This window comes from Stigmatopora nigra, chromosome 16 (genome assembly GCF_051989575.1).
Source record: "Stigmatopora nigra isolate UIUO_SnigA chromosome 16, RoL_Snig_1.1, whole genome shotgun sequence".
Lineage (NCBI taxonomy): Eukaryota > Metazoa > Chordata > Actinopteri > Syngnathiformes > Syngnathidae > Stigmatopora > Stigmatopora nigra.
This window is the reverse complement of record NC_135523.1, coordinates 2,763,935-2,791,263: the sequence shown is the minus strand read 5'-3', so window position 1 is coordinate 2,791,263 and position 27,329 is coordinate 2,763,935. Positions and strand designations below refer to the sequence as shown.

The window sequence follows — 27,329 nt, the reverse complement described above, 5'->3', positions numbered from 1 at the left end:
TGTACTTTGTTCTATTTTATTAACTCCAACAATATACTTTTTTGACTACAGGGTAAAAGGGGAGGAGGCAGTAAAAGGACCTTTCAGTCATAAACAAAATAGCCAGCAAGTGCAAGAACAAAATTAATTAGATGTGTTGATTTGATTGAAGAGTTTGTCTTTAATGACTTGTGACATCAAGCCGTGGATGGCTTCGATGGTCGTCTTGCAGCTGAAAAAAAGCACAAAAAAATAGGACTTAAAATACAAGTTATAACAGGTTTTAGAGATGTTTTGAATTTTTTTTAATCATTTTGAGATTTTTCAAAAACAATAGAATTCTTCTATTTTTCCTCCATATATGAACTTGTCATTTTAACATACCTGTCTCGTGTGGCTTTGGCCAACTTGTCCTCAGACTTTCTGTCATGCGTGTCCAGGCCCAGCATGAAGCTGCCCCGACCCAACTGGGCCTCCGACTGCTCCAGCTTCTCCGACAGGTCGAACACCTGACCCGTGGTGTAGTCCGAGTTCTGACACAAAAAGACACAAAACCTGTGCTGACTGAAGAGCCAGAGACGACTCGCTGGAAACGTTTACTTAAGGTGAGGCCGACGCGTTCATCAGTGTGGAGGCTCATTAAAGCACAATAGCGATTTTGCCATGCAGTCAATTCGTCTTGTCGTGTTTGGATAAGCCTGCTCGCTCACACTGAATTGCTTCCATGATGGAAATTCTCATTACCGTGAGAAGACTGGAGGAGCTTAACGTGTTGACCCAGTATTTGTTCCAAAGGAGCTCCAGGAGCTTTCTGTCCAGGGATGACTTGAAATACGTTACTTCCATGGCATAATACCTACAACAACAAAAAACAAAGACAAATGTAGTCCATGAACAGGAACATGAGTCTACCTGTCGTAAATTGATGGATGGACACAACTCACTGTTTACAGTGTACACCAAAGTCTTCAATCTTATTCAGAGGGATGGTTTGATACTCAGAAGGCCCTTCGTCGGGAGGTTTGTATCCCTGAAACGACACATTTTTAACATTTAAAACCATCCCACGTGCAGACAAAAAATGGCTTCCCTCTACCTTAGGGTACGTCCTGAAGGCACCTAGGTTGACTTTACCAGCCGAAATTGTCCGCGTGGGGTCAATCTGGAAAAATAAGGTACATTAGATGTTTAGCATAACAATTTCTAATTTCGTATACTTACCACTACAGCTACAAAGGGCTCCTGAAACTGCTGATTGAGCATCTGAGTGCTGACATCGATGCCCGACAACCAGCATCCATACCCTGGATGACTGTGGTACCAACCAATGGCGTTCTCCAGTCGACCCACCTGAAGCCAACAAAATCGTAAGTTCCACATGATTACATACCGTTCTAGTACACTGTACATTTAGCCCACCAACCTGTTTGGCGTTTTCGATATAGGCGGCCATATACTCGTAAGCGGCGGCCTGTGCGTTTACTCTGGTCTCAGTACCCTCCACAGGCAAAGCAAAACTGTCCATGATGATCATGCTCTCGCCGTCCACTTTCCCCAACATGAGGCCCATCACCTCCAGGTTACCACCGGAGCGGGCGTGCATCACCATCTTTAGTAGTGCTAATGCAGAGATCTTGGCGTACTTGAAGTAGTGGTGGCTGTTACGAGATACACGTGAACACATCACGGTTAAGATGGGGTTCATATGCAGCGTCATCCAATTCTAGTGAGGATGCACTTTAAAAGACCTTAAATGAAATCTGATTAACCTAAAATAAGGAAAAAACACAAATATTGTAAATAATAACTCACTCTTTAGTCCAAGGCTTAGCAGCAAGGATCTCCTGTTGTTGCTTCTTGTCATATTTGTAAATTTCGTCGATGCTCTGAACCTCCTGCATGCTGTTAGTCAGCTCCCAGGTCTTCTGCGCTGTACTGCTGCCTGCCATATTGTATTGACCGAGGGCGACACGTAAAAGTCAAACCATCAACGTTTGCTGAAATCGCCGGAAAGCTGGTCTTTTGGGCCAAAACACTGTCACACCGCGGTATAGGTTCTAACTCGGGACGCCATGACAGTCGAACGATACCATTGGCAAGAGGAGGGGGTTAATTGGAACGTTCTAACTCATACTACAGCTTTTAACCATTATTACTAAGTTTTCTCCGCAATTTTATACATTAATAGTTCATTAATTGTTAACATTTTAATTTAAACATTTACTTAAGTCGGTCGACGAAATAAAACATGTTACCACGCCGATATAACATATTGGTTCAGTCCAATAAGGAAGTAAGAGAACGCCGAATAACCGGGGTTTTAGTGCCACCTTGCGACGCACGCATTTTGAGAAATGTACTAATATTTAACAAAAATGTATTGTCAAGGTAAGTTCCTTAAGCTTTCATCTTTTTTCTTAATCCTTTAACGCTCAATGTACCATTCTATTAATTGAAAAAAACATGTATGCTAGACTTGTATAGATGATATTAAAGTTGCATCCAAGTGGTTATAGTTTTAGTTAAAACGTTTTCATGAACAAATGTATATATGAGCAAAGTATTAATCATTTCTTTAAAATGGACGAAAACAGAAATACACCCTGGTGATGGTATTTAACTTGGAATGGTTATTTAAAGCCATTGGTGGCGCTAATTCCCCAATTCTATAGACAATTGTCAGGCCTTCACAGTCAAAAGTTTGAGGGTCTATTGTGGGCAATGGTAGCTAATGAGTCCAAAGTTTTTCTATTATTCTTGAACAAATCCAGGTTAAAATCAATGTGCCCATTCCAACCAAGTTCAAAAAACCTTTATTGACCTAGAACCTGATTAGAATGCCAGAGGATGTATCGTACACAAAGTTGTACATATTTTTTCCAACATAGAAAACTTTACATTGCTGCTTCATATACATTTTGTTTTCTACATCCATGAGCAGGAATGCGTCCCATTTGCACGTAAAGCACAGCTAACATGGTTAATTTACCCTTTCTCGCTCTTCCTATACATATTTTCTCCCAAAATCTAAGAAAAACAAATTAAATATATTATTTTTGATTTTGTTTTTGTACACACGCGAGTGAAAACTAAAGTAAAACATGAAAATGTACCAATTCAAGCAGCTATCATTAATCACTCTCAATCCTTCCAGTTAAAAATCAAACAATATCGACATAGGTATAAAATGGAATAACTTAAAGAAGCCTTCACTTAACCGTGAGATGTTACAGTCGAATCAGGGGTAAAAAGTCACATCTCCAGTGCATTCAAAATGGAGGTCAAGTGCAGCGCCAAATAACAAGAATAAAAAATAAACATAATCTAGTGTTATCAGATTATTACATCTGTACATTTGGATATGAACATTAGCCATGTGGGGGTGAGCAGAGAGGTCACATGTCGTCATGATTTTTCAATATGTCTTTGCCATCATTCAGTTACATTAAATATACAGTAAGAAGCACATATTCCGGGGGAGTTTTTAAAATAGATTCCGTCTGAGCCGCTTAGAGATATAGTCGCGCTGGAAAAAATCGCTAGCAGCCAGACTATATTTTTTTTGTGGTGGTGGATGAAAGAAGGACCAGAAGCTGTAAGGTGAGTGATGTCACTGAACTTCTTCCAGGTTATCCTGAAGGGTCGGTTGCGGTTGAAGCTCGGGCGCAATACCGAAAACGAGGCCAATCCGCAAGTAGAATTTCCTCAGGACAGAGCGGAGCTCCGGAATCAGGTCCAGTTGCATGATCTCGCACAGTAACGGGTAGTAACGCGATGCATGGGCCTTGAACTAAATGTGAGAAACACAATGGCAACTGCTTTTAGCTACATTTATACTGTGTTGTTATTTTTTTTGTGTACATACCCTTTGGTCACTAATCTTCAGAACTTTAGTCAGAAATAGAAGAAGGAGGTTGGTCCAAGCTTCCCTGTGGCTTTCCGAAGTCAATGCCAGGAAGTATGCCACTGCCTCACCACATACGCTGAATACACATAGGAAAAAAAATGTAAAAATCATATTCATGATACAATGCACTCATTTTTCTCTTGTTATTCCTCACTCTAGCAGTCGTCTCTGAACCTCCTCCCAGGCATCCTGCCTTGTCTCGTCAGTGTACATGCGGAAGAGGATTCGCAAGCCGCATGCCAGGCTGCCCGTCTCCTGCTTCAACAGGTTAGGTTTGGACTTGCCTTTAAATCCTATAACACATAAAAATGGTCATAAACATGCTTAATGTTAACAAGATTTAAATCTTAAACTAATCCAACTTATTTTTATTTCTTTACAGTGAACACATGACTGATTTGGACAATTACCGGCTTTCCAGAGCAGTGTCCTCTGCTCGTTGTTGGAGTTAAAAGCCTTGGCGAAACGATGCGATTCCATCAGGCAGTCCAGCAATTTGAAGAGCTGTTGTGATGTCAGGTAACGAAACATTCCCTGGTCTGGCGCTTCTGCCGCTACATCTGACGCATTAGCCGCGTCTCGCTGTAACAAGGTCACCGTTATTGGTAATGTAGCAACACGGTAAGACGGCGTCTAGTACCTGGGCCGCGGCTAAGTTCTCGGCGTCTTCCTTTTTGCTAGTGGCGGGGAAGAATACGATGTTGTCGATGGTCTGGATGAGCTCGAGCTGCACCACGCACTTGATGAGCAAGGCACCAAATAATCGTTGCTCTTGCGCCCCTGCCAAATAAGATCAAATATGACAAATATGGTCTTTCATATGTCTGCTCAAAACTCTAGAGAACACTCACTGGTGGAGTTCCTGCCCCTGGCGGCATCCTCAATCGGACCAAGGCCGACGCTTTGTTGGCTCTGACGACGACTGTCCATGCTGTTGATAGATCTCTGCTCGTCCAGAGACTTCTGGGAAATGGAGTCCTGCAGGGAAGTTGAGCCATAAGTATCCAAATGTGACTGATATTAAGGAAAAAAATAAATGCCTCACCTGCTTGTCAAAATGGTCGCCTTCCAATGGTCTCCATGTTAACAGGCTGTAACAAAGAAAACAAAAATGATGTTGCCTTAAGGACTGAGGAAAAAAAATGCAATTTTAATATGTCTCACGCATGAGGGATGGTGGTCTTGAAAATGTCAAGCATGCAGTTGCAGGTTTTTTCCCATGTCTCAGCGGAAAATTTCTCGCCGTTCAGAATGACAACGTTCTCCAAGCAGTTGGTCCCAGAGCGAGCCAGCTGTTCATTATCTGCCCCCAAAACAGAGTATTTAGTATCCACTTTGAATCCCCAGCGCCTCAAACAAAGTGCTCACTCACCTTGCTGCACACACCAGTAGAGCTGAGCTAAGATGTCGTCTAGCAAAACGTCGCTGAGGGACTCAAAATACTGCGTGAATACATCGCAGATGGCGTAGAGCGCATGGTTACAGGTGGTGGTCATCCATTCTGCTTTCTGTGTGGAGGCAACCAGGTATTTTCAGAGCCGTGGTCAAGAGTAGAGAGGACAGGAAGACTTAAAGCGATAGACTCACCTCAGTCTGCTGCTCGGGGAGCTTCATGTTGTCGAAAATCCTGAAGACAATTCTGAACAGGTCCTGCCACCAGTGCTTCTCGAAAGTGTGTCCGTACGTCTTCATCACCTCAAACATGACAGTTAACCCCCTAAAGGAGAGAGAGAAACAAAGCAGAGGAAAAACTCGATGACACAGATGAAACAGTTATTTGCAGAGAATCCTGGTGGAAGAAGGAAGAGTGTCAGGGTACCTGGTTCTTACATCCAGCTTGCACCTGTTGATGATACAGGAGAGCTCAAAGAGAATTGGGAACCAGCCTCGTACCCACACCCGGTCTTCCGGCGCTACATTCATGTCGTCGCTGGTGTAGTCTTTGAAGGCCTGTGGCCTCCCCGAGACGTATTTGGCGCAATGTCTTATGAGGCGAATGGCTTCCATGCTGGTGTCGGGAAATGCGGCGTTGCAAGCAAACTCCGAAAGGCACTTGACGGCATCCTGGAACGAGTCGATGGTGGCCGCAAAGTGCTTCTCGAATACATTCGCTATAGGGAAAAGATGGACAGTGGCCATTTACGAATTGGCGTTTGGACCAATAGAGAAATGGCGGGCTACTCACTGACGATGTGCCCCGTGGTGTGGAAGGCCAGTTCCACGATGCCCCCGTCCTGGTCGGACGCCGCCAGGTGGAACACGGAGAAGATGTTCTTCCAGCCTGAACGGATGTTGGCCGCTTGGGAGTTGACCATTTGGGCGATGCAGCGGACCACCATGTCTCTGATTGTAGGAGATCTGAAAAGCATCAATGGTGAGTTAAAATAATTTTCACAGAATGTGATGCCTGGATTTGAGTCCAGAATCTTTATGACATACCTGTTCTTCTTCATGATATGTTCAAACGGCCTGAGGAAATCCTTCTGGAATCTGAAGTTGGCCAGCTCGCCTTTCTCCAAAAACTTCATGGACAGCTGCCTGAGCGAATCCACGGCAAAAATGGCCACATCTTCATTGGAGTTGCAGCCCACTTTATTAAAGTGGTCCCCGATGACCTCCCAGATCCTGGACCACTGCAGTCGGATGCGGCCCATGTTGTAGTAAGAAATCTCCACGATCTTCTGTAGGCTGAACATGCGTGGGTGCGTGGGCGAGGCCAGCTCATCCATGGACACGGCGCACAGCCAGCGTACAAAATCCACTGACAACCAGACAACGGTAAACATCCACCCACCATTTATTCCACTTTTAAAATAATTGCAGCTTAAACCTACCTATCGCATTGCCGTCAAGTCTGGTTGAGCCCGTAAATATCCTTTAAAAAAAAAAAAAGAGAAAATAATTTTAATGCCAAACAAGGTAAGTTTATCAATGTGTTGAAATGTCTTACCTGTCCACAGCCACCACCACACTTTGCGAGCTAGTTTCTCCAATGGACTCCTGGATGCTAGCAATTTGCTTGCGGTCGACTGTGCCACCAGCTGCCAAGCGGAGGTTTCGTTTTACGTTATGTTTCGTCTGCTTTGGTTTGGGAAACGGCGGACACTTACCCAATCCCAGGTACTCATCGTTGCTCTGGTCCTTGGCGCTAGTCACAAAGCCCTCCTTGCCGCGCACTGTTCCCGAAATGTAGCGTGCCTTCACACCTGTACCGATGAGTTGCGCTAGCTCCAGTTGACTGATGCACTTCATGATCTGAGATAGCGTAAAATAACAAAAACAAAACTTTGAAGCAAATTGAAGCAATTTGAAGAAAAAACACAGCATTACAGAAGGCCACCTCATGCCAGGAGTTGCCCAGGTAGTTCCCGTCTGTGTGTGCCACAGTGATGAGCGTCTTGATGGTGTCAATGTTTTTCTGTTTCATTTCAGAGATGCCCGAGCTGGCCGTGAGCAAGGTGAATCTGGCCAGCGCTTGGACGTAGGCGTCTCGCTCCAACTGGACAATATTTTGGACATTAATCTGCTGTAATAATCACCACCTAATCATACCGCAGTAGTAGTAAGTAGTAACAAGTCAAATGCTGAACATCATTAATTTAGCTTAATTTTCTTCAAATTAATTGTGTATGTTTTTAAATTTCAAGATGGAGCCCAAAGCACCTGAATAGAAAATATGCACGCTATCCTGATGGCGCAGCGTATCCCTTCCAGACACAGGGACGCCACCTCTGTGTCATCACAGTCCTGAAGACCCACACTGAACGCGGCGAGGAACGGCGTCCACGCCAGCTGCCACGAGAACATCCCAGGTAAGCTTTGACAACAATGTCGCCGCCTCCCATCCATCTTGACTTACCTTAAACATTGGTCGCACATGCTCCAGGTGGGTGGCGCTGGTGAACGGCGCCTGCACATGGCTGACGGCCTCCATCAAGGCTTTGGCCGTCTTAGCCATCTGCTCCATCTCCACGTTGTACAGCAATCGCCGCTGCTTCTCGCTGGCTACGCCTGAAGGCCAAAAGACGTGTCATAAACAAGACCACTTTAAAAGCAAAAAATGCTATTTACTCTGCTTGCTGGATTTCATGGTCAGCTCCTTGGTCTCCTTCATGGCGATCTTTTTGCCGGCGATTTCGTCATAGATGGCCGACAAGTACTCTTCTGGGAGGTCTTTGCTGTCGTTGATTCCCCGGTTCATTTTGATGTACTGCTCTTTTGTCATTTTGTTTTTCACCTTCAGAAAGAGAGAAAATGAACACGCCATCGTCCATCCCCATTTGTCCGCCACGTCTCGCCTACTTGTGGACTGTGAAGATCAGTCGTCAGCATGATGATGGAGTACGCCAGCACATAGGCGGTATCCGCGCTGGCAAAAAGGGTTTGCCTGCAAAAATACGTAACGTGAAGTGAAGTTGACGAAATTGCGGGTGGGTGGATGCCGCACTCACCCTTGATTGCACTCCAGGTATCTGGCGGCAAACTTCTCCATGAGCCGGTCGATCTTTTGAGCCTCGCCGGGTAGCCGGAAGCCCTCCAGGAACATCCTCAGCGCCGACACAAAGTCTTTGCCTAGAAAGTCCATTTGATCCACGTATGCGTACATCACTTCCTTGTTGAAGCGCTCATTATCGCCGAGAAACTCGCCCACTTGAGTCTGAAAGTCACATGTTATTTTTATGGTTCAGATTGCAAAATGTTACCCGAGGCAATGAAACGCACCGAATCAAGGCGCTCCTCTTGATGGAGAAATTGAGCCAGGTCTTCCGGAGTTGTTCCCAGCATGCCTTGCTCTTGAAGGTACTGAATCCCCCTCTTTGGTTTCTTGTTGAACCTGAGTGACAATTATAATCAAGATCAGAATTAAAGATTATGCTACTTTTTTCTTATGTTTTTAAACTTACAGATCAATTCCCTGCTCGATAATCTCCTTTTGCTGCTTGAGGACTTCAAACTGCTCGGGGTTGTCGGTACCCGACATTTGCGTGCTGTAGCTGCCGATGCCCGACGAGGCGGTGGAGTCCAGCGAGTTGAGGCTCCCATAGCGATTGATGGTCTCGGGGGCCCGACTTTCGCCACTATCCTGCTCCGATGGCTTTTCTTGACCTGAGAGTCAGAGGTGAGTTGGACAAATTATTTCACTAAATTACCCATTCACAACTAAAATGGCCATACATATATAAAAAAAGCATTCATGTAGTTCTCACTAATAACACTACATAACAAATACACCATTAATCAAGATTTCTTCACACCAAATTTTTTTATAGGATTATCTAGAACAAGGGGCCCCCCTTACGACTTGTAAAAAAAAAAAAAAAACAGACAGAATGGGGGAAGGTAAACTCCTTGAAAAGTAGATTGTGGAGCACAAAAAAAAAAAAAAACTTTGAACACCCAAGTCTACAACTGCGGTGTCCTACAAGGGCAATTAGTGGATCACAATCAGGTGCTTCTCGTTTCAGCCCAACCCCCGATGGTTCAACTCTGTGGCATTTCAGCACAACCCCCGATGCTTCAACTTTCTGTGGAACAAAATCCTCTCTCCACAGCGGCCCATGCTCTACCTACCCACTAATTGAAAAGTTAAAAAAAAAAGTGTGAGCGCCCCTGATCTAGAAAAAACAACTTTTCTAACACAGCTAAAACTAAGGATTCACAGTGGGATGGAACGCTAACAATAGTTGACACTACCTTCTAGTATGTCGGAAACTCTTTAAAAAATTCACAAGGTAACCAGAAGCTGGCTTTGTTTGACACAATATCCGTGCTAGAATATCTGGTTTCAAAATCACAGACGCTAAAAACTAGCCCATTCTAATAGTAAGCACTCAGGCTAATACTACCGTTACCTGCTTTGACTTCAGAGTCAGGCACAATGGGAGACAATAACATAAAAGAGTTACAACAAGGGAGAAGACAGGAAAATGGATAGAAATTATGGAACACGCTCATTCTTTTGTTGGAGCTTGAAAGAAAAAAAATGTAATCTGAGAAAGAGGCTTTTCATACCACTATGCATTTACTACATTCCCAAAGCTTATTTTCAAGTGTTCGTTATTTCCATTTTAATCCGACCAATGCTTCACAATTACCAATACAGACCGTCAAATATTGCTATTTAATTTTGTAAACTCTTTTTCACAGGCTGATGTAAATAATATCAAAGTCATTCAGGTAAACGTACCCAGAGATGAAAAATGTACCCACTTACCAAGGCTAGTTTGGGAGTTTGGGTTGACATACTGGTCCTTACTCCACTCCACCATGCATTTCAAGATGGACACCAGACATTCCAGGCCTTTTTTTCTCAAAGTCAGCTCCTGTAGAGGCCAGCGTTATTGTCAAAAATCCAGCCCTTGACTTTTTTTCAGGGGAAAACAGGGGTCGTGACCTGCGGAGGCGTGGTGCCTAGCTCGTGACCGCCGCGCCCCTGCGCTATTTTGGAGAGGTCGTTGACCAGCCGCTCGAAGATGTTGGCGGCGTTCAAGTCGCAGTCGTAGTTGACGTAGATGTCCACCACGCTCTGAGCGTCTGCCGGAAAAACACGGATGGAAAAGGGTTGTTAGCATTGAATGTGCGGTCTCCCCAAATCAACTAACTCAGAACTTTTGACAGAATGAAGAATTAGCGATGCAGACCTGCACATATTCTGGTGAGAGTTTGGATGACCATCCATTTGTGGTCAAAAGAGCTTGTGGACGTCTCCAGAATGTAGAGAAAAATCTCCTTGAAGAAAACCTGACCAACACAAAAACCCATCAGCCGTCCATTTTCTCTCCACAGACATGATGGCTCACCTCAATTTGCATCTTGAGGTGGGTCTTAAAGTGCGACAGCAGGGTGAGGAAGATGGACAACGACAGGTCAAAGACCTCCGGCACAGATGACACCCCGTTTTTGGAGAGCGCCACACACAGGTACTGTTTGATGGCGTTAATGAACATCTCGTTGGTCTTGAAAATAGGGCCGGCGTTCTGAAGGATGGACAACAGCAGCTGCAGGGACAGCACCTTGGACCGAAGTTCGTGTGATCTGGAGACAGAGAGCTCAGAGTTAAAGAAGAAAAATGGGAATTGGAAGGAGAAAACTGAGAAAATCATCACCGATCGACACACAATCCTTTCTGTGTAATAACTTAGGCTGTCTTACTTGGGATCCGGCGGTCCGTCCGACAGAGGCTTCATGGACAGCTTACAAAGTGAACGAAATACCAGGAAGGCGTCTTTCTGGAGAATGTGTGAGAATTTGGCGCCGGGTGGTTGACCTGGCGTCGCTCCCGATTCCTGACAACAATGGATGTTATTATTCTCCCTTGATATTTATCCATGTTTTTTTTAAACCAAATCAATTTCCACAGGACGTCACTCACTCACCTGAGTGTCGGTGGACGACAGGGACAGCCTGTCGTCCGGCAGCGACGGCGTGAAGCTGGCGGAAATGGGCGTGCCAGGGATGCCGTTGGCGTGAACGTGCTCGCCGTCGCTGCCCGGCGTGCTCTCCCCGTCTTCCGCCGGGGTCAAGGCGGCTTCAGGGACCGCCTCCAATGTCGGATCCTTGGTGTCCGCGCAGAGGTGGACCGGGTCCAAACAGTTACCTGCCGAAGACAACGAAGATCGCTTAAGGTAGGACATATTTTTATTTTCGACTTCTTGTATTGCGCTTCTGTTCAAAGCGAGGTTAGGAGAGGATAGCGTAGTGCCCCAGGCCGCCATTTTGTCGCATTTGCACCCATGCGTGAAACGCTAAGAACATTTGTAGGCCAAATGCGAATGTATTCTACCATTAAATGAATTGAAAAATAACTTGAAGAAGTATAAAAGCTGAAACTAATGGAAAAACCCTTAAAATAAAATAAAAAATTGCAATAAATGTTTACATTTAAATAAGTTCAAATAATAATAACAACAACAATAATAATAATGTTGATAATAATGCTATAAAATTAAATGCTATAAAATTAATAATGCTATAGAAAATAATATTGCGATAAGAAATAATAACGCTATAAGAAATAATCACGCTATAAGAAATAATCACGCTATAAGAAATAATCACGCTATAAGAAATAATCACGCTATAAGAAATAATCAAGCTATAAGAAATAATAACGCTATAAAAAATAATAACGCTATAAAAAATAATGCTATAAAAATAATGCTATAAAAAATAATAATAACAATAACAATCTTACCTCCCGCCACAGTGTTGACCACTTCTTGCAGTATGTTCTGTACTATCTCTTGGGCTTTTTCTTCATAATTGGGAACAAGGTCTTCCTCCATACTAGCTGCATCTGAACGCAAATATTTTCTGTCAAACCCCCGCAATAGTGACCCAGGTCGCCATCACTTTCAAACATCTTACTCTGCGCCGCTACTGCCGCCGCCGTGGCCTGGTCGGCTTCCGTCTGCTCATTCTCTGCCACGCAGAAATCCGAACCATTTTCCGGATCGGGGCTTTCGTAAACGGGCCCGCCTTCCCCTGTAGGGGAGCGGCAATGGCCGCCCTCGCCGTCATCGTTCCGTGGCGTCGAAGGCGAGGCGATAGTCGGGGTGGTGGCGGCGACCGGTCCGTTTGACTCTCGTGTGGGCGCTTTGGGTGGCGTGGGAGTTTGAGGCGAGTCGGGTTCTGTGTGCTGCCGGTGCCGTTCTCGTTCTAGCTGCTTTGCTTCCTGCAACTAAACGGCGTAAGGAGAGGGGGGGGTTTGCAAACATGTACAAAAGAGGGACAAAAAAATCAGATTAGGATTTAGTTTGAAAATAATCCCAGCCAGTGTGACATAAATTAAGTTAAGGTATTTTCTCTGGACTCAAATCTAGCAGAATCAAAGTACTCCGAGACGAAAGAGCTTTTTTTTTTTTGCTAGCAAAGACAAACAAGAAAGAAACGGGCGCCATTCCTCCAGCCAAGCTTCATTAACCACAGCCCATGATGCTTTCAAATGCAGGCTAAAATTCTCAATTTGAAAAAAATAAAATAAAGACAGCACAAAAGACATGACAGGCACAAAAAACAATGCATGTGACGTTCTTTCCCTTTTTTGATTGTTAAACGTAGGCATCAGCCGGTAAATGAAATTAGCATCTTGATTGACGCTATTAGCATTGAGCTTTGGGACCAGACGCCACCTCAGAGGCGGAGTAAACTGACTAAGCTCATTAGCTTAATGCCACCCAGGGCCCTGTGTGTTAAAGGCAACCCCGTTTGTGTGTGTAGTAAAAAAAAAATGGCAACATAATAGGTTGAATGAGGAATGTAGTAAATTCACCCAATTTGAAAAATGGATGAAGGAAGGAATAGGAGTGCCAAAGTCAAATCAGTACATTTTGTATTTATTATATATACATTTGAAGAACCAAAAGTATCAAAATTAAATAAATAATTGGATATAAATATGTTACTAATTCAGTATTTTTTTCATACCATTTACATCATTGTACTTATTTAGATATATTTGTACTACATATTTCATTTATTATGTATTTTATTTATAGATTTAAATTTGAATGGATCTTTATGTGCCAATATTACATTAAGAAAATCTCAAATAGAGACGTTGAAATAGATTGTGTTGATGAATACAATTTCAAATCAAAACGTGACACTAATACATTAAAATAAGCCTTAATAAAGTTTATTTTGGATTTGATTTTGGCACTCCTTTCCCTCCGTGAAAACGACAACATGATCCACAAGCCATGAAGTGAACACGGCAAACCTGATGGACGGAGTGAAGCGGAGGAAGTTGGAGGGAGGGAGGAGAGGAGCACAAAGTTTGAAAATTTGGTGGGTCAGGCAAGTGAAAGAGTAGGAAAGAAAAAAAACTAAATAAATAAAATTCACGGCAGTCCCGGGCGCTTTTGTTTTACCTGGCGGTCACGCTTTCTGCAGGCCAGGGACCAAGATAGCTTGTGATTTGTAAGCTACGTGTCCCACACGGAGGAAGGAAGGATAGGAAGGAAGGAAGGATAGGAAGGGAAGGCGGAAGGGGGGGAAAAAAGTGTCATTCAAAAAGAAAAAGATGACATTAGAGCAAGGCAACACCCAAAATGTCCGACAGTGGATGAAACCCGGGGAGTGAGGGCTGAGCGTATAGGCCGTTGGCCGGGCGTGGGCGGGCGTGGGCACGTACCGCTTGGTTCTCCATACGGGCGAAGATAACGTTGAGCATCTGTGTTAGCGTGGCTTTAGCCGTGGTCTGGTTGATGAGGTTCTTGCTGGCTAGGTAGATGTTGTAGCAGGTACGCACGGCCTGCAGCACGGTGCCTTCGTGGATTTCGATGTGCTGCGACGTCACCGCCGTTAGCAGGGCCTAGCGTTTCACATGGAGAAATTATTTAAATTTACTTTTTCAGTGATTTGGGTCAATAGTGGGAAGTAAGAGTATGATTTTGAGATTGTTTTGATGGTTGATGAATAAGTTAGCCCACTTTGATGATTTGTAGCTGCACTCCCTCATCTGTCTGCGGCCCTTGAAAGCAAGCACAGATGGTCTCGATGATTCGATCTATTAGCTTTTTGCCCGGCGCTGTATTATCTGGAGCGCTGCCTGTCAGGTGGCCGTAGGCGATCAGCTTCTGTAAAGGACAAAACAAACCAAAAAAACGCACAGATAATAACTACGATTGGCCCAATCCATTTTTTAACCCATAGGCGGCTAACCTGTAAACAGTCGAGCGATGTGATGACGATGCGTGGACATTTGGACTGACACGCCAACTCGAACGGCAAGAAGTACTTGTCGGCTTCGATAAAGTTGGTCTTGGATTTGATTGGCGGTAAAGTGCCTGAACTTGATTTCCCATCGTTGCTGGGCGGACTAGAATAGGGAAACAAAAAAAAAACGTTATCTATGTGGAAAAGCTAAATGTCAAGCTAAATAGTGACCAAAACAAACATTATCTGGAATCAGGGTCATGTTCATCACTGGGCTGAAGTTAATTTTTAAAATGGTCTTAGAATTAGTGAGCAAATTAATGGCGGATTTCTTTAAGTTAAGACTCTTGAAGCAACGATAGTGACTATTTAAAGTTGTCAATCCATCGGCGCACGATACGGCTATTTTTGGAGTGACGCTTTTGTACGAGATCTCAGCCAATCCAGTCGTCGCGTGCATTTTGAATCCCGTGGTGCTGATCTAAATCTAAATTGGGTGCAAATACTTAATAGTAACAAAGCATTTCTTGAAGAGATTCAAAAATTACATTATTTGTATTGGTTAGGCTTGATAAAATTTTAATCTGAGGGAAAAAAACACCTAAAAATCTACTTTCAAGACCACAAAACCACTTTCTGCGTCATAATCGTAAATCAAATACCCGCAGACCGGAAAAAAAACACATTTCCGTCATTAAAACGAAGCCAAGAACATTGTCTTGTTTTGCACTTCTTCCCCAATCCAAAAGGACAACCATTAGCAAGCTAATAACTAAAACGCAAAAGTCGGGGGCTCTCAGCTGAGTGCTGGAAATTGCGCACTTAATCTGTCTAAGGAGGCGGTGGGGTAATCAGCTCTCATGCTGACAAAGCATCTCCGAGCCTGGGATAAGACGCTAAACCCTCAAGTCGAGTGACGCCGTCATTTTTCTTCTTCTCCTTCGCCGATTCTTTAAAGGGGGCCGGTCTCCACACCCCCGTGAGCTCAGACAAGGGAGGTTTATTTATTTTTTCACTTTTTTAATGTCCTGCCAGGGAGACGTTATGACCTCCAGACTGTTAAGCACTAAAAGAACCACAGCTAAAATATAAACTAGCTTTTAATTGCGAATTTTGCTAATGCTACATTGAATGGAGGAGACTCAAACTAAAGTTTTTAATTAAAAACAAAGCATGCAGGGTTTGTTCCAGTAGCCTTTGGTTGAACTAAATTTTCTATCTGTGCTTACCTTAATTTTTCTGACTCCTCCTTGATTTCCTCTGAAAAAGAACACAAGGCAAATGAGTCAAAAAGTAGTCATGCTGTTACATCAAGTACTTCAATTTTTTGGCCTATTCACAATTATCGATCCATCTTTTCATTGTTGCTATAGTTACATACTTTAAATAGTAGAACTCATTCTGACATAGCTTAACATTTGGATGTTGATTAGCAGCCGCCAATTGCATTCATTCAAAAAGCTTTTAAAGCAGGAGGAAAGGTCACACGATATATACCGCCAGCTAATTATTCCTTCGTCCTTCAACTTTTTTTTTCTAAGCCTTCAAGCATGAAGGAATGCAGGCCGTTCCCAAACAGAAACAGCTACTGTAGAACCTTTAACACAACTCCATTTGAAAAAAGATATTAATATGCATTTTATTTCTGCTATGTAAACAATTTACATCCATTTTATGATCACTTTCAATGGCAGCTTCTTTAGGAAAATTATTAACTAGGTCTTTTAATTATTCTGATAGATTTGAGTCTCTTCCATCGTAATTTAGTTTTTGTATTTTTATAATTCAGACATTTTGGGTTTTTGCTAATTACTGTTTTAGGGGATGAAAATATATTTGATGGCGTTTTGCATTTGTATTCTAGGGGACGACTTTTTATACAATTAGCTTAGCGAGGGTAAACATTAAGTAGTGCTTAAAATAATCATCAAAAACTCATTAAATTACCTTTTAATCAAGTGTTTTTGCCATTGGTCCAAATGGAGATGCTTTTAGTACAATAGTGTCATTCTACTGTGCTTTTTTCCGTCTATTTTTAGCACGCTAGCTTTCAGGCACTTGAATAACGAGCAACTACCGTAAAGCAAATAAGCCTATCTCAGCGGCGCCATGTTTTTTTGATTGAAGTCGGCCTCTCCTGCAACCCCTACTATGGGATGCCAAACAGTAAACCAAAAGGACCCCTGACATTTCTTTTGTCCCTAGCGGAGGGAGCGCAGCCGCCCGTTTCTGCATGGCGACCGAAAATATGCGGCCATCAAGTCACGAGATCGGACGTCTTTTATCGTAATTCGTAATTCATTCATAAACCGTCAGGCTACACACGAGACCATGTAGGAAATATAGCCCGTTTATAAATAAATTCTTCTTCCAAATAGATAAAAGGATTATTTATGTGTCAGGAAGCGAGGCCCGACGCACGCCGACACGAACGCTGAGTGAAAGCTCATTATCGGGATAGCTCGCCACCTTTGGGATTACGAGGGTGCGCCTTGGGGGGGAAAACCAATCAGAAAGCATCAATTTGGGTATTTACATGGCTTTAAGAAATGATGAGTTTGCTTTAAAAAGTGGTGCTTTTTATTTAAGGTCTAACCCGAGACGATAGCGGTGAAAAAGTAGGCCGAGATAGCAGCCTTTTTTATAGCCAAAAAGCACCAGGTGACATTCCTAGGAAAAGGTCAAACAGATGATGCTGATTCGTTCCGTATGGGCCGAACCTTTGGCCTTTTGGCTCTCTGTGATTCACGGTAAAGATGCTAGAAGCGTTTCTTCTTGGTGGCGTGATAACAATACGTTGTAGCTAGTGCTAAAAGGCTATTTGCAAAACACTAGCCGTTGAATGGTGTATACGCATCCATCACTTGCGACCTGCTAGTGAGATGTTAGCGATAGTGCAGAAATGTCGCCGCCGAGTCTCAGAGCGGAAAAGGATTATGTAAGTCACTCAGTATTCTGGGTCACGCACTTGTCCTCTCAGATATAGATATGGATATAGATATACTCTATATACTATATACTATATACTATATACTATATACTATATGCTATATACTATATACTATATACTATATATGCTATATATATGAATATACTCTATATACTATATATGCTATATATTTGAATACTCTATATACTATATATGCTATGTATTTGAATACTATATATACTATATATGCTATATATATGAATATACTCTATATACTATATATAGATATACTCTATATACTATATATAGATATACTCTATATACTATATATGCTATATATATAGATAAACTCTATTTACTATATACTATATATGCAATATATACTATAATATAAGCCTCTAACATTTTAAAAACTAAAATATTTTGTAAAAAAGAAAAACTAGTATATATAATAACTATATTACTTAAATGAAAAATAAATCAGCCAAAGAATAACTAAATTACAACAAAAACTATTATACATAATAACTCTATTATTTTAATTCAAAATAAATATAGCAAATAATCTTTTCTTACTTAAAAATACATATAATATATTTAGAAAACCCCTTTAAAAAAACGAACTGAAAATAGTCCATACAATATTGATGTATTTATTTTCCAACCATTTATTGACATTGTACTTCATTTTACTTCAAAAACTAAAGTTTTTGTGAATCATAGTCATACTTCGACTTTTCTATGTGCATAATTCCTCCTTCCAACGCTCATTTTCCACTAAAATGTAAATCCCAGAGTTATAAACAATAGTAATAACCACAATGTATTTGTTCAAATTGAGCTTCTGTTTTCTACCAGTGTAAGTGACCCAAATTAAAAATACTAAAGGACTTAGTAGTAGTGACCTGTGACCTTAAGGTCAACCAACTCATACAGGTGGTTGCTAGCACACAAGATGCTCTCCTTGTGTCCACCTTGGGCATCATATTACACTCCATGACAGAACAAAAGCCTTGTTTGTCCAAAGCTATCTTCATAAATAATGCCAATGTGTAATGATACTGCTCGTGTAACTTTAGTGTGACTCCAAGACGAATGGCTTCTAAATTTGTTGTGGAAATTGTGTTTATTAAAAGCTGTGGAAGGAGGAAATACACTTGTTAGCAGTTAGCAATAAAGACTCCATCTTTAACCGGAGGTGACAGGATACAAAATTCAGATTAAGAGTTTAGAAATTAGGTAAAGATTGTTTACTCGTTTATTTTTAGTTTAAATTAGATTAAGTTGTTTTTACTCTATACAATAGAGATTCTTGACTTTGTTTAGCTTGGACGATATGTACATTTTAAGCATTTTAGACAGCAGTTCTGTACTTTTAGTTTCATGTTATGCCGGAAGTCTATTCGTCTACTTCCGACAGCGACTTTGCCCTATCTTAAGAAGGTGCTCTGACAGCTGTCACCTTTCAACAGTCCAAAATATTGAAATTTAGCAACACACTTCATATATATAACCTAAGAAACGTGAACATTACTCAATAAAAACAGCAACAATGTTGATGTTTTGTCAGAAACAAGCGATCGCGTCTCAAAGTGTCCACTAGGAAGGGACGCCGACAACATCGCCCCTTTGCGGCCTCGATTCAATGCAAGGAAAAAGCATATAATAACACTTTAATGACTATTAAATGCGATTATGCCTAGTTATTGAAGAGTGTTTCTCTTCTGAGGCCTGCGATTTCATCAAAACACCGCTATCCAAATGTCATCTTTAGCACCATTTCCGCGTTGAAAATCGCACAAACAAACCAGTTATGAATGCTAGGGGGACAAGGCGGCGCTTAGGTGGGACAAAGCATTAAAATCGTCGTGTAATAGCCTGTTAATGACTACGTGACGTGTCGAAATCAACGAGATCGGACGGGAGAAGTCGCGCAAGGGGGTGTGCGGGTGGGAGATGGGGGGTTCCATCCAAAAACAAGGCAACTTACCGAGTGCCACTTCGCAGGCTTTACGTAGCTGGGAGTGGTGGGCTTTCTTCACCTCCTTATCGGCTAAAATCTTCTCCAAAGCTCGAGTGAGGAACATGTTTTTCGTCTTTTTGCCCTCAAACATGACGCACCGGAATTCGGGGCGCGGTGTGTGTGTGAGGGAGTGAGTGAGTGAGTGTGAGTGTGTGTGTCTCAGGAGAGAAGAGGTGATGGTGGGAGGGGAGGCTATTGGCCACAAAAAAAAACGATGGCTTCCCCTCACCTCAACGTCGATCCTCGATCAGCCAGTGAAAAGACAAAAAAGAGAGAGACACGCACACACACACACACACGCATGAAGGCGAAAGTGGGCTTGGATCCCGTCCGATGGCCATCAACGACTTGCCTCCTGCGCCATGTTGGGGAGGAAACCACGTCACAGTGAGGCAGCAGACAGGCAGTAGCGGGGATGCTAATGGCAATGCTAACCAATGGGGCGTAAAAGATAGAAGAAATAGAATAATTATGGCCGATCTGAAGAAATTACATGATGGCAAGCAGAGTTAGGTCACTTAAGAAATTGTCATGGTTATGCTAGATTGGGCAGCAATGTGGAGGATACCTGTCAAAAGTGAGGGGGGCGGGTCTTCCTGGTTGTTATTCACACCGTTGGAAGGATGTAGTAATACGTATACTACTGCACTGGTGGTAAACTTGCGGCTCCGGGGCCAGATTTGGCCCACTTTAGTAAATCATGTGCATTCATTGTTTTAGGACAGAAAGAAATGCTTAGTAAATTATTTGTAGCTGCCTATTTGGCAGAAATAGCCCTTCAAAATAAAACCCAAACTACCATAGATACGTTACTTTTCTTGTATTTATTTGAAAAACACGTTTCTAATCCAGACCTTGTCGAAAAGCTATGCCTAAACTAATAACAACCAAAAACACAAAATGACATTAATATAAGCCCCCCAAAAATTTGATCAAAAAGTCTTGCCGGATGAGTACAAGTGTTTCTTTGTCCCAATTCCTCACCTAAAAAAACAACACGTTTGATCATTCACATGTATGAAAAAGCATCGACATCTGTTTGGCATTTTTTCAGCAGGCCCGTCGCGATGGCCTTCACAGCCCTGGTGGTCTCGGTGCAGGTGGGGTTGATGAGGGTCTCCGGTAGCAAGAAGCCAAAGTAGCCCGTGTCGCGAAGCTCAAAAGCAAACGCGTACGGGATCCCGTTTCTGTAGGCCCAGTCGATGGAACTCCCCGAGCTGACGTCTTTACCATAGAAAAAAACCAACATGGTTTAATTTCACGTATACATTTCCCCCTTCTCATATAACGTCATGCTTACATAAAGTCGTAGAAGCAGGTCCGTATCTGTACTTGATTCCGTAAGCGGAGTACAGCGCCGTGACCGCATTGCGAGCTGCCGACTCCTACGATTCAAAGAAGAAAAATCTAAACAACAAGGCCTTTTTTCCACATGCTAGCCACCATGTTTTTTTGTACTTACCACGCAACTAAAGTTGGGGATAGCCGCGTACTTGTACGAATACGGGTACAGTAGCATTTGGGCATAGGCGTGGACAGAAATGTAGGCCTTGACTCGCTTCTTGTGTTTCCGTAGGAACTTGGCTACCCATTTTACTTCGGGTTCCGACTCGGGGTAGGGTCCGCAGTAGGTGTCATCACAGGGGTGGGAAGAAGCCCCTTCTTCTGCAAAAAGGGTGACATTTTTGTCTCTTTCAATGTAAACATTGTTTATGACGGTATCTAATCATGAACACATTGATTATCATTATGTATTGTCAATAATGAGGTCATATCATTATCACATGTCATCTAAATGTCAGTACCTTGATCTCAAAGTCCCCTAAAAATGACATTATCCTTTTATCGTGCCTTGTGACCAGATAACTTTGTTTACTTCTGAGGACTTCAAGTTACCTAATGTTTTTTTTTTCCAGGTGGGAGGAGGTACTTACTATGATAACAGTAAGCTAAAGTAGCATGCTAAATTAGCATCATGGACGACTTGGACAGTCCAGTCAACAGGGATTATGCCACCACGTCAATGGTAGACTTCGCAAAGAGGGTGAGTGAGTACTTTTGCAAATATCACAAAAACTGGATGTAGATGCTCATGATAATCCATATTCAAACTGTAATTTCAGACGCAGCATTTGCGGAATTCGCCATCGCTCCTTGAGGGAGCTTACACAAAACAAAGTGGCCTAAAACGGGCACTCTTCTTCAGCGAGAGCTCCAACCGCGAGTTAGTGGCTCAGAACACGGCCCTGCGAGCACAGATGGACAATGAACGCCAGAGCCACCACAGGGAGCGCCAAAGGCTCCAGGAGGCCCTGGAGGAGGCGCAAAGCCAGGCCGGCTCCACCACCACGGAGCAGGATCTCCGGGACGTCCTGGCCTCCGCTCAGCGGGAGACTGCTCAGGTTCGCCAATTCTGGATGGAAGAGCACCGCCTCCTCAAGAGAACCCGCGAGGACGAGTCGGAGAACATGGTGGCGGCGCTCAACGCCGAGTGGCAGCGGTGGTGGGGCGTCCGCGAACGGGAGGCGGCGGCCCAGCTGCGAGCGCAATGGGAGAATGCCCAGTGGCATGCCGAGGAGATGGCGGCGTACTTTAACGCCAAGCTGGAGAGCGTCGAGAGGCACGCCGCCGAAACCGCCGTCTACTACAGGGCCGAGCTGGAGCGCCAACGCTGGGACGTCAATCGAAGCCTCGCCGAGAAGGACGACGTCATCGCCGAGTTGAGAAAAGACAACTCCATGCTCGGGAATGACCACCGCGCTCTGTCGTCGCAGGTTCTACGGCTGGAGGCGGAAGCCGCCCAGATGCAGAGATCCATCTTCCGGCTGAAGGAGGAGCTTAAGATTCAACGCGAGGTCAAGAAGACGCCGGATGAGGAACGACGGCGAGAAGTTCAGGTGCTCAAAGACTCCGCGGGGAATTCCCAGAAGAAGCAGACGGAGGTGAGCCAGCTACGGGACGCCGTAGCCGCATCCCGCCGGGAAACGGCTAGCGTGCGCCGCTACTGGATGTCCGAGTACGAGCAGCTGAAAAAAAGCGGCGAGGAGGCCACCAAGAAGATCGTGGAGGCCATCAACGGCGAATGGCAGCAGTTTAAAGCAGAGTGGGAGCAAGTACAGAAGCGGAACCGAAGGACCTCGCGGGAGAAGGACCGCCTACTCGCTAGCTTCATTAGCGACATCGACGAGTTGACGTCACGGCTCGGAAAAGCCGAAGCGGACGATTCCACGGCAGACCTGGAAGGCCGAGCAGAGGAAGGCGTGGCCACGTCAAGCCCCGACGCAAATTCTGCCGAGTCAGCGGGCGAAGACGATAGCGGATACATTGGAACTTTTTAAAGTAACTGAATTCAGTCAAATTTTATCCCAGATTGGCCCACCCTCATCAGTAATACCCATCATTGCTTTGTGTGGGTATGACTGTCTAATCTATATCTTATTTATACCATTAACTCTATTGAATGGTCGCCGCCAGCCTCTCCCAGATCAAATGGATTGGACTTCTACCGCAGACAAAGGCAGCCATCATTAAACTTTTTCTTATTTTTTTAAATTGCAGTACTTATTTATGTTTTTTTTTTTTAAATATAACATTGACTTTGTGATCCCACTCACCACACCATTTGACTTTCCAGTTCCTGTTGGCGTCCACTCCTCGACAATGGAACTTTGGGTTTTTGGATCGTGTCTTTCGCCAGAAGCGATCCTGCACAGAGAACCGCATGCTGTATTCTTACTGTTTTTATGCTTGTAGGTTTATTTAAAATACCGTCGTCCAACTGAAGTGATATCCATCCACGTTGAAGACAGGCATGATGTAAAAATCCAGCTGGTTGAGCAGTCGCCGTGTCCCCGAGTCGTACAGGTATGAATTTAAGGCCTACAATTGTACAAAAAATCATACTTTTATTGAACATACTCTTGAATTCACATTGTCTCCAGAAATAAGCATTTAGGAGTTCTTTGATAAGGTAAATAAACTCTTTAGTGGTAAACACGGGTGATACGATGCCCTCCTGTGGCTCAAGTCGGTATTACACAATACCTCATTCATAACTGGTAAATTGGCAAAAACGAATTGAATTAATAAGACAAAATGAATGCAAGCCAACTTGTTTTTTAAAAATATAAAATAATAATAAAATAATTTTGGAACAGGAGTACACAAACTGGATTTTTTAGGTATTTAAAAAATATCAAACCGTAAATGTATTGTAATACATTATATCATTAATCCAAGCTCTTTTTTTGTCTCAATCATACAGGTGTTATATTTGACTACCCAATATGTTTCCTGGCAATAAAAAAAAAAAGATCAAATAACCCTCCAAGACGACAACAAATGGTGAGCTAAAACTTAATTCACTTTTACTGTCACAAAATTATTTTTAAAAGGCCATAGGAAGCTAATAATGTGTGCTATTCAACCTAATGGGCCGAGTCATTGATGTCCGTATAAAGTGATAATGTACACAAACTAGCAGGTTTAAATAAGTAAGTAGTACCTCTTTGACGAACCATTGACAGAAAGCAGGGCCTATCCACTCCCTGGCATGAACTCCACAGTCGATCCAAACGGCTTTTTTATGTTGCCGAGTTCTCTTTCCTAGCTGACGACACACAATTGTCATAAATCGATTGATTTCCCATCGCCCCCACAATTCTCACCCGAAGGACGTAAAGGGGTCGTCCTTGGTACGACTTCCCAATGGAGAACATGTCAAGTAGGTCAGAATGAGTTGCGTTCATCTCAAACATCCACCTTTGGATCTTTATGGGGGAAATAAACGTGATTTGTATTTATTTATTTAAAATTTAAAATGATTGGACGCTTTACCTCCTCCAGGGAGTGGTAGACCTCGTAGTCGTATTGAGCATCCGACCTCCGCTTACGAGACGAGCCACGTCTCGACTGCTTTTCAATTTCCTGCTGCAGATTAGAGATAAAAACGCTGCGGGAGGACGAGATGGACGTCACGTTATAAAAATAATGCACTTTCAATATTCTCAACAGTAGTTTTGTGTCATTTTTGCAACTTGTAAAAATACCAAGTTAGCATAACTTATAGAACTTAAACTCAATAAAAATAGATTTGTGACTATATAAGAACACTTATTGTTTAACTAAACAGTAAATGGAAACATATCTTTACTTTTAAAACAACATCAGAATTGAGTCTTGTGACTTTGTTCTATTATAAAAACTTATTTCACATGACATATTTCGCATAACATATTTCCCATAACATATTTCGCATAACATATTTCCCATAACATATTTCGCATAACATTCCTTTTTCTACCAATATTTGATAACATTTTCCATTGCAATTTGGCTCCTAATCATCCGATTTTAATGGAATGTGGTCACCTATATCGTATGCGTTCCCGCTTTAAGGTAGCGTGTAGTCGTCGCGTGTCTCTGCGCTTAATGTGCACATCCACCGTAGCATTGCGGCTAATCAGCGAAACGCTGTTGGGCTGCCATAGATCCACCTTCATTGCAAAAAAAATGGTTTTATTTCTAAAAATGTAAATTCTCAAACTCTTAATAGGACAGCAATGGAGAGCCCACCTTCATAGTTTGCAGGGTTTCCCTTAGCGTGCACACCTCCTGGTCATTTCTCGGGCTTATCCTGAAGACTTGATCCCTGAAAGAATCCCAAGTGTTAAGTTACTAAAGCCTCTTAATGTAAGACAGTGCACGCATTTTTGGTTTTGAGATGTCAAATGGGTTGACAGAGTGCCAAGCATTATTATGGGATCAGGTTTCCATAGCAGCTGCTTCCCATGTTTACATCTAGAACAAGATTGCTTTGAAAATGGAGTCAAAAGCCTTTTTATGAAACATTCTACCCACTTAGAAAAATGGGTGGTAGCTTTTATGTTAAATGTTTTTGTAGCAACATGCTAACGTTGACTTTTGACATGTAATAAATGTTGTGTTTTGATGTTACACACATGAAATTACTTTAAGGTAAGTACTGTTAAAAGGTAAGTACTCCTTTTCACATTTTATATATTTTTTTAATACTGAACTATCATATATTGCAACGTAAAAAGATTCACACTTTAACACTTTAAAATTTGACAAGTTAAATTTGATGTAAGAACATCATACTATTAACATTAAAAAATGTGACGACCTTAGGTTCTAAAACAAACAGTAATGGCAAGTCTTGGCAGAGGATAAAGAACATCCACCTGGTTATTTTGACATCCCGCGCCAGCATATGTTTCTTTACATGTGTGTGTCATTAGGGTGTTTTACAATGTCGCACAGGAAGCAAAAAGCGTCAGTTAACCCGACAAACACAATAAACTGTTTATTATCAATTGCAATGCAACACTTACCTTGTCAAGCAGACTCTTGCTTGACATTCTTCCAAAAAGACATAATAAATATACAGTAAACTTTGTTTGTGTAGTGTATGGAGGAGGAAATGAAGCGAGGTGCCTCCCTCCGTCACCCCCGTGGTCTCCCCCCCTCCTCCATCCCACGATTCATCAAAAGATCCATTGATGAATACGCCGTTTGTGTCATATACGGTTAATCCGTGACATGAAGCCAAAAGTTGAACTGCCCCATCACTACTAAAGTCGTACATTTTTTCAATTCGGTAATTTAATGCATATAATGATATTTAAAAGTATAGTAAAAACTTAGAAGGTATACAGTACTTCACTAATATAATGTTGTGTAAACTCCTATATGGACATTTTTTTTTGATACTAGGAATGTATTTGTGTTTACAGTGTTGGAATACAGTATTACAACAACAAAAAAGTACTTTTTGTAGTTGTGATACAGTACTACAACAACAACAAAACTTTTAATACATATAATAATACTTTACTGTATCACAACAACAAAAAGTATTTTATACAGTATACAGTATTACAACAACAAAAAGTATTTTTTGTTGTTGCAATACTGTATTACAACAAAAAAGTATTTTTTGGTTTTTGTAATACTGTATTACAACGACAAAAAAACTTTGTTATTGTGATACAGTACTTTTTGTTGTTGTAATACAGTATTACAACAACAACAAATACTTTTTGTTGTTATAGTTCAGTATTCCAAAAAAACAAACAAAAAACTACAAACGTCCTTCTCCATCACTAAAGTTGGGATGTTCCTAGTGCGACATTTCTAACCAGCCATGTTGCATGTGGCTCTTAAATGAACATAAAAAAGACATATAAAACCATTCTTTGTCCCCTTAGGAGACGCAAAAGAAGCAACATCTGATTGCAATTGCGTCTGTCTTATCCCTCACGGCCACACATGAATGCAAAAGACAAGGGGGTCTTTTTTTTACAGGGGGTTAGGGGGTCGCTTCCCTATACTTCCTTACTCACCCATTATAGCGATTCTTGTAGAGCGAGTGCGTACATAGCACCCCGCTGCAGATGATCACGCAGGGAAGCAAAATAAGACGGAATAGCTCCACTGTCATCCTATTTGGAAAGAAAGACGTCCTTCCTCGTGACTTTTTTTTGGTCCGACTGAAAGGAAAGTGCAGATCGCGATTTTTTTTTTAGTTGGACACCTGATTGCTCGAGAGGTGCCAAGTCCAAAGAGGAGGGGGAATCGTTTAGCACCTCTCCACGAGAAGCGGCGCTCCGTTTTTTAAAAAGGAGGGCTGGAGGGGGGCGGGTCACGTGGGGCCTGAGTGATTTGTAGTAACCAACCTGGCCACTAGAGGATAATGTGTTCCCATTTTTTACTCTTAGAGGTAAGTTTTTTAGTAACAAGTAATTATTTGTTGTTAAATATACTTAGTAATACTGTATTCGTAGTTTTAATTGTCATTATGTTTTTTGGAA

General features: G+C 42.5%; 4 protein-coding genes across 7 annotated transcripts; 1 reads left to right on the top strand and 3 right to left on the bottom strand.

Moving 5' to 3' along the window:
• cops5 (COP9 signalosome subunit 5) lies at positions 1-2,231 on the bottom strand. Its single transcript, XM_077735990.1, has 8 exons — positions 1,792-2,231; positions 1,403-1,637; positions 1,201-1,329; positions 1,076-1,141; positions 924-1,009; positions 724-835; positions 364-512; positions 1-211 (listed from the first exon to the last, which is right to left on the bottom strand). The coding sequence occupies exons 1-8, from the start codon at positions 1,926-1,928 to the stop codon at positions 124-126; spliced, it is 1,002 nt and encodes a 333-aa protein (XP_077592116.1). The 5' UTR covers positions 1,929-2,231; the 3' UTR covers positions 1-123.
• Positions 2,232-2,776: 545 nt separating this feature from the next.
• Positions 2,777-19,952, bottom strand: arfgef1 (ADP-ribosylation factor guanine nucleotide-exchange factor 1 (brefeldin A-inhibited)). Of its 4 annotated transcripts, XM_077735941.1 has the most exons (38): positions 19,465-19,927; positions 15,775-15,805; positions 14,552-14,708; positions 14,320-14,466; positions 14,022-14,201; positions 13,759-13,812; positions 12,254-12,566; positions 12,081-12,182; positions 11,263-11,483; positions 11,039-11,172; positions 10,687-10,921; positions 10,528-10,627; positions 10,281-10,420; positions 10,101-10,209; positions 8,791-8,992; positions 8,609-8,720; positions 8,338-8,543; positions 8,189-8,273; positions 7,958-8,123; positions 7,746-7,897; positions 7,550-7,678; positions 7,227-7,385; positions 6,997-7,141; positions 6,837-6,927; positions 6,721-6,761; positions 6,326-6,647; positions 6,072-6,244; positions 5,706-5,997; positions 5,474-5,603; positions 5,259-5,394; positions 5,051-5,189; positions 4,932-4,977; positions 4,738-4,864; positions 4,527-4,666; positions 4,297-4,468; positions 4,041-4,179; positions 3,845-3,962; positions 2,777-3,769 (listed from the first exon to the last, which is right to left on the bottom strand). In XM_077735941.1, exons 1-38 carry the CDS (start codon positions 19,586-19,588, stop codon positions 3,590-3,592), a joined length of 5,649 nt encoding a protein of 1,882 aa, XP_077592067.1. In that variant the 5' UTR covers positions 19,589-19,927; the 3' UTR covers positions 2,777-3,589. The 4 variants fall into 4 exon arrangements, with proteins under 4 accessions (XP_077592067.1, XP_077592065.1, XP_077592068.1 ...); XM_077735939.1 differs by having other exon boundaries at positions 6,837-7,141; positions 19,465-19,952; XM_077735942.1 differs by lacking the exon at positions 13,759-13,812 and having other exon boundaries at positions 19,465-19,919.
• Positions 19,953-20,302: 350 nt separating this feature from the next.
• Positions 20,303-27,125, bottom strand: cpa6 (carboxypeptidase A6). Its single transcript, XM_077736092.1, has 11 exons — positions 26,862-27,125; positions 25,072-25,147; positions 24,868-24,992; positions 24,334-24,448; positions 24,165-24,266; positions 24,002-24,106; positions 23,266-23,376; positions 23,112-23,202; positions 20,960-21,162; positions 20,798-20,882; positions 20,303-20,721 (listed from the first exon to the last, which is right to left on the bottom strand). The coding sequence occupies exons 1-11, from the start codon at positions 26,957-26,959 to the stop codon at positions 20,507-20,509; spliced, it is 1,326 nt and encodes a 441-aa protein (XP_077592218.1). The 5' UTR covers positions 26,960-27,125; the 3' UTR covers positions 20,303-20,506.
• LOC144209655 (uncharacterized) lies at positions 21,473-23,843 on the top strand. The gene is made up of 3 exons (XM_077736093.1): positions 21,473-21,541; positions 21,621-23,361; positions 23,762-23,843. Exons 1-2 carry the CDS (start codon positions 21,473-21,475, stop codon positions 22,833-22,835), a joined length of 1,284 nt encoding a protein of 427 aa, XP_077592219.1. The 3' UTR covers positions 22,836-23,361; positions 23,762-23,843.
• Positions 27,126-27,329: the final 204 nt, after the last annotated feature.